The sequence below is a fragment of the Notothenia coriiceps genome, unplaced genomic scaffold (genome assembly GCF_000735185.1).
Source record: "Notothenia coriiceps isolate Sejong01 unplaced genomic scaffold, NC01 NC01_scaffold00003124, whole genome shotgun sequence".
In the NCBI taxonomy this organism is placed as follows: Eukaryota; Metazoa; Chordata; class Actinopteri; order Perciformes; family Nototheniidae; genus Notothenia; species Notothenia coriiceps.
Genome location: NW_011335825.1, coordinates 12,378 through 17,899, shown reverse-complemented (window position 1 = coordinate 17,899; position 5,522 = coordinate 12,378). Strand labels below are relative to the sequence as shown.

The window sequence follows — 5,522 nt, the reverse complement described above, 5'->3', positions numbered from 1 at the left end:
TCCATATGTGTTAGATAATAGAGTGTGTGTCAGCATAGAGTGTGTGTCACCACGGAAAAGCGGAGAAGGATGATGATGGATTTTTAACACGGCATAATCTTTAAAACGTCGCTTTGTCGTTATGGGGTTTTGTGTGTGGACATTGAGAACAAAACCTACTGTAACATAACAAATTGGGAAAAAAGGAAGGTTGTACTTCCAGATGCACTGTATGTGGCTGAGTTTGTGAGTCATCATGAGACCCACTGTGGAGCACAATGTGTGTGTGTGTGTGTGTGTGTGTGTGTGTGTGTGTGTGTGTGTGTGTGTGTGTGTGTGTGTGTGTGTGTGTGTGTGTGTGTGTGTGTGTGTGTGTGTATCTGTCTGTCTGGAACAGAGGTTGCGCTAGACTTTTTCGCTGCCCGTCATTTTGACGGACAGGATCGTAACATTTCCGTCAAAATCCATTATTACCCGTCGGTCTGTACACAACTGACGGGGGGGATTAGAGCACGCTCGTGAACTGTCAACGGGGGGGGATTAGCGCCGGTGTTATTATGCCGTGTTGTGCATGCCCACTGCACCTCGCGGGAGCGCTTCACAGCGTAAAGCATACACTCCCAGACATTTCAATGATTTGTACGGCATAGTCAGGTCTGGAAACGACATAAGGGCATAACACCGGAGCCCTGCTGCGGGGGAAACTTTGGCGCTGTTCTGAGTTTGTTGTAATCCGTCAAAATGATGGACTGCTTTCAGATTTTTCCGTCATTGTCGAAATAATTCCGTCATAGATGGAATATATTCGGTTAACGCGACCTCTGGTCTGGCATATCATGAATTCTCTTCTGTGTTCATGTAAGAAAAATTACCTTTAGCAGGCATTGCAGAGATGATGTGGTCAGCTGAAATGACTCCATCCTCTAATTCGATCTTCACAAACACACACACAGAGAACATGTTGGGGATCCTTAATGCACTTGCCTTGAAATCATTTCTTATTTCCATAGTCTTTTATCACAATAAAACGTGTATTAGAAAGACATTAGATGTGTATTACACAAATATGTAGCACCACAATGCAGAATAACCATTAAATATAGCAATTCACATCAATTCAATTAGCTTCAAGTACTATACCTAAACAAAATAATCAAGGAGAATCCTAATAAATATCCTAAATAAAAAGCATATTTTCTTTTTGTTCTTACAACACTGTGTTAACAAATAATAAGCTGAAAGGGACAGATGGTATTGTAGATAATGTAGTTAAAGTGGTGTAGGAGCAGGAAGTCAGGGTGTCTGTCAGACAGCCTGTTTTCTTTTACTCTTACTTTACCCTTTATTTGAATGACTACTATGACTTTCACAAAGTAACAACATTAATGATTGTATTAGATAAGTCAGGGGCTAACTAATGTTATAACAAATCATCATAAAGGGGACAATGTATGTTTGTACAACATGTACAAACAAAACATATTTAATGCTTCCTATATTCTTTAAACCCACATTTAGAGATTTTTCCGTTAACCCTTTGGTTTGAAAAAGGTTCAGTAATCTGGAATGCGTCCCTCTTAAGAAGGAGATTTCCAGATCTGCCCCTCTGGAGAGCAAACACTGCAGAGTTAAAGGTTGAGTCTCCTCACTGACCTTCCACCCAGAGGCTGCATGAGTGATGTGCTGCACGCCAGCGTCTCTGTGCAGCTGCACTTTCCCGCTCTGTTGGAGGAACTCACTGAGGGATTCTGGGAATGACTGCATCCCACTGCGCAGAGACCACTGGGCCCACGACTCTGTCTGGGATCTCTGAGCCAGAGGGCCGGGGGGGAGCGCTGGAGTGGGACCTGCACGTTTCACACATACAACTTTATAAGGCACAGATTCCAGACAATGTTATACCACCATGACTCTCACTGAGCTGAAGGGAAAACCCAGAAAGTGTAATAGGGCCTCTTTAAGGTGCTTGTATGAGAGCGTACATTGTCTCTTGTGTCGTGTTCCCCTCACATAACAAAAAAATAAAGCAAGAGTGTAGCAGCGGTACCTGAGCCCAGCAGCATGCCCAGCGTCAGAGAGCCTCTGCGCTGCTCTGCATTGAACAAGACAGGGAAGCAAGAACGCACGCTCAACTTCCTGCAGTCACCCGCAAACACACCCCGACACAAACTGTCCACAGCTATGTCTGCCAGCTGCACACAGAGGAAGGAGAGGTCAGACAATGGCAGTATTTATCACCACATGAGACAGACTACTGGTGTCAAATAAAAGTGAATCTGATTTCATTCTGGTTAATGAGTTCATCTTATGTAAGTCTATCCTGTATATTCTTTGAGAAAGATCACCTCCTTTCCAAGCCTCCGAGAAACAAATGAATGGATGGACTCGTCATCCTCCTTGCCTTTCCTCACTAGTATCTCCTTGGCAACGTTCAACAGTAGGGGACGAGAGAAAGGGGGCACAGTGCGCAGAAGTCCACTGAAAGAGAGACGAAGAGATGGGAAGAGAGAGAGAGAAATAGAAATTAATTAATTAATCAGGCAAAGGATCAGATTGTTAGTTAGCAACCGAAATGTCCTTGTAATGTCACCATCATGTCCATTTCACCTTTAACTGAACATTCAGACAGTTCTGCAGCCACTGTACCAGGTACGATCCCACAGCTCATGAAGGTCAAATGCATTCCCTAGCTACTCAGCAGGGAGGTGTTATCCCTGTTGTGTGTCATTATCGGTGAATGGCCTGTCATGGCACAACACTTTTCTACAGTCTCACCTTATCCCTGAAGGCATCCTGTGCAGCTGTTTGTTCAAGTACACATATCTGTTCTTAGAGGCGACATGACTGTAGTCGACCGGCAGAATTTCCCCGCCGAGACCCAGATCATCGACCTAAACACACACATCACACAGAAAATTCACTACTGGGTCTTCAGAACCCTTCAATTCCTACCCGTATCTGCCTGCATCTCAACAACAGTGTCCTGGATATAGATAAAGTTATACCTTCCGTAAACTTTAAAAGATTCCTAAGTTCCTTTTACCGTACCATATTGAGGGTGTTGCGTCCCACTGCCCCCGCAGGTCGGATCCCTCTGGGTCCATGTTCAAACACGGCGCCATCCGACCTCCTGGTGGAGCTCAGCCAACCTCCGAAGCGACTGCTGGACTCAAGAACAATTACCTGGAGGAAAACTATTTGTGTTTGAAACGTGAAACATACACAGAAAGGTAAGACAAATGTAGTCAAATGCAGTGGTGATGTGTTTCAGGTAAATCTTATTATGTTTAGTCCTTTGGTTTATTTTCAATATTTTACACATCAAATATTTCCCTCCCTGCAGTTATTCTTCCAAGGCACATATCACTTTCCTCACTGAAGAAGGCCCTAGTTAAAGATAGTCTGTGCGTGCGCGCGTGTGTGTGTGTTACCTTGGTAACCTGGGTGCTCTTGCATAGGTAGTAGGATGCTGCCAAACCCCCAATCCCCCCTCCAAGTACTGCAACTGTAGTCATTGGCTGCTGGCAAACACAGAACAGAGTTCAGAGCTACCGGGTGTGTCTGCTGAACGCAGCCTGTTGATACAGATAATGACTCAGCAGCCTGTTGATACAGATCATGACTCGGCACTATGTTGTCTGCCCAACTGTCCTGAGGTCAGCTGCACTTCTAGCATCCATGACAGTTTCATTTAGGTAAAACAGCAGATATTAATAACAGATAGAGATAATAATACTAATATCAAGAATAATTGTAATAAGTATCATTTAATATTCTGAGTCCCCATAATATGTTGCATACCTATCACAGTTCCTGCTTTTAGTCTCACCCATATTTGCTCTTTGGACGAAGGATGTAATATCTCATATTTCCAGTGGTGTACGTATATTTACTCAAGTACTGTACTTAGGTACAATTTTGACAGACTTGTACTTTTTGTTGTCTCATGTTTAGCTACTTTGTACTTCTACTCGAATACAATTGAGAGGTAAATGGTGTACTTTTACTCCACTTCATTTATTTAATACCTTTAGTTACTTTGCATATTTGGATTGAAATATAATCAAGTGTTAAATCAGACTTTAGTTCCACCTGGAGTAAATTCACAAGCTACCCTGCAGTATACAAAGTCATTACAACTAGCTGCACCTTTACCAGCTTTGATAACACTTTAATGATCAATTATTATAAAACATCATATATTATTCTGAAATGGACCAATCTGCAGAATGACTACTTTTACTTTTAGTACTTTAAGTATATTTCTGACTTTGCTACTTTTACCTGAGTAACATTTTGATAGCAGGACTTTTATTTGTAACAGAGTATTCCACACTGTGGTACTTTTTCTATTACTTTAGTACTTTTTCCACCTTTGCTCATATGTAATGGTAGCCTACTAACTTCCATAGCTTCCTGTCCAACTCGCATTGTCAGGCCACATTTATGTGCAAGTTAATGACATATAATGGTGCCATAAAAGATCCTGTGTAAAACTGTAGCACTATGAGGGCAGCTCAGAGAAGCTGAACAGGGACTATACTGTCTGCATATTGTTATATATATATATAATATATATTATAAAAGAGGCTCATATTAAAGAAAAAGAAAAAGAAATGTATATCGGAAGTGAACTTGTGGAGGCTGGTTAGTGCTGTCAGTAGCACAGGGAGCTTTACCTGCTGCAGACAGTTAGATAAACAGCATATGTAACACAAACACAGGATGACTGTATCGTTGCTAAAAAGAGACAGACTTCGTTCGCAGACAGCTACTATCAAACACACACACCAACACTGACACTGGCTTAATTATAGTAATGGAAAAAGAATAAAAGGTCACGGTGTTACCTTTGTTTTAGGCGCTGGATGAACGAAGAGTATCACATAAGCAGCACAACATTCTTCTTCTTCTCTGGATTCTTTCGCGGTTCGCGAACAGCTACAGGTGCATACCGCCACCTACTGTACGCTAGTGTGTATCGTCACGTGTTGTATTCTTCGTTTCTTCTTCTTCTTCTTCTTCTTCTTCTTAACCCAGTTTTAAGTAGTAAGTAGTGTCTTCCTGGTAGTTCTTAATTCTTAACCCCCCCCCCCCTTCTGTTCATCCAGGCATTGCCTCAAACTTCACCATTTAGCTTTTCTATTTCAAACACGGTATAATTTAATATATTTCCCACATTTTCTTTACTCCACAGTTCCAACACTCACTGTCACTTTTCCCCAAAATGGTGCCATTTAATCCTGTGTGATTCAACTTGAGTCTAGTTATGACGATGTCCTCCCTCCTTTCTTTAAAGATCGTTATAATTACTATTTTCTGTAATTGGCCCTCTTTCTTTCTGGTCTTCCTCCTACCTGTTCTGCCACATTTCCATTACTTTCTTCTCAATCTTTTATTTCCTTCTCAATTTTTGAAGTGAAACTGGACATGTTTTCCTTTTGTAATGCACTTCTCGCTAGTTTATCACCCAACTCACACTTTAAGGCCCTCATGTGCAGGCACTATGCCACCTCTGTGAAGTTTTAAGAAACTATGACTTA

The 5,522-nt window shown here is 41.9% G+C and overlaps 1 protein-coding gene across 3 annotated transcripts; it reads right to left on the bottom strand.

The window, feature by feature from the left end:
* Window positions 1-494: 494 nt before the first annotated feature.
* On the bottom strand, window positions 495-4,929 carry ppox (protoporphyrinogen oxidase). 3 transcript variants are annotated; one of them, XM_010766137.1, is made up of 8 exons: window positions 4,830-4,923; window positions 3,411-3,500; window positions 3,028-3,162; window positions 2,755-2,870; window positions 2,325-2,457; window positions 2,027-2,171; window positions 1,633-1,826; window positions 495-912 (listed from the first exon to the last, which is right to left on the bottom strand). In XM_010766137.1, exons 2-8 carry the CDS (start codon window positions 3,492-3,494, stop codon window positions 814-816), a joined length of 906 nt encoding a protein of 301 aa, XP_010764439.1. In that variant the 5' UTR covers window positions 3,495-3,500; window positions 4,830-4,923; the 3' UTR covers window positions 495-813. The 3 variants fall into 3 exon arrangements, with proteins under 3 accessions (XP_010764439.1, XP_010764437.1, XP_010764438.1); XM_010766135.1 differs by having other exon boundaries at window positions 719-912; window positions 3,411-3,554; window positions 4,830-4,896; XM_010766136.1 differs by having other exon boundaries at window positions 725-912; window positions 3,411-3,497; window positions 4,830-4,929.
* Between the last annotated feature and the right edge of the window lie 593 nt (window positions 4,930-5,522).

What these genes read in the sequence shown, in the direction of transcription:
- ppox (XM_010766136.1), bottom strand. Translation starts at nt 3,494, where the DNA reads ATGACTACAGTTGCAGTACTTGGAGGGGGGATTGGGGGTTTGGCAGCA. An exon ending in AGGATGCCTTCAGGGATAAG is followed by an intron (nt 2,458 to 2,754) that starts GTGAGACTGTAG and finishes TCTCTCTTTCAG; the next exon opens with TGGACTTCTGCGCACTGTGC. An exon ending in ATGCAGCCTCTGGGTGGAAG is followed by an intron (nt 913 to 1,632) that starts GTCAGTGAGGAG and finishes GTGTTTGTGAAG; the next exon opens with ATCGAATTAGAGGATGGAGT.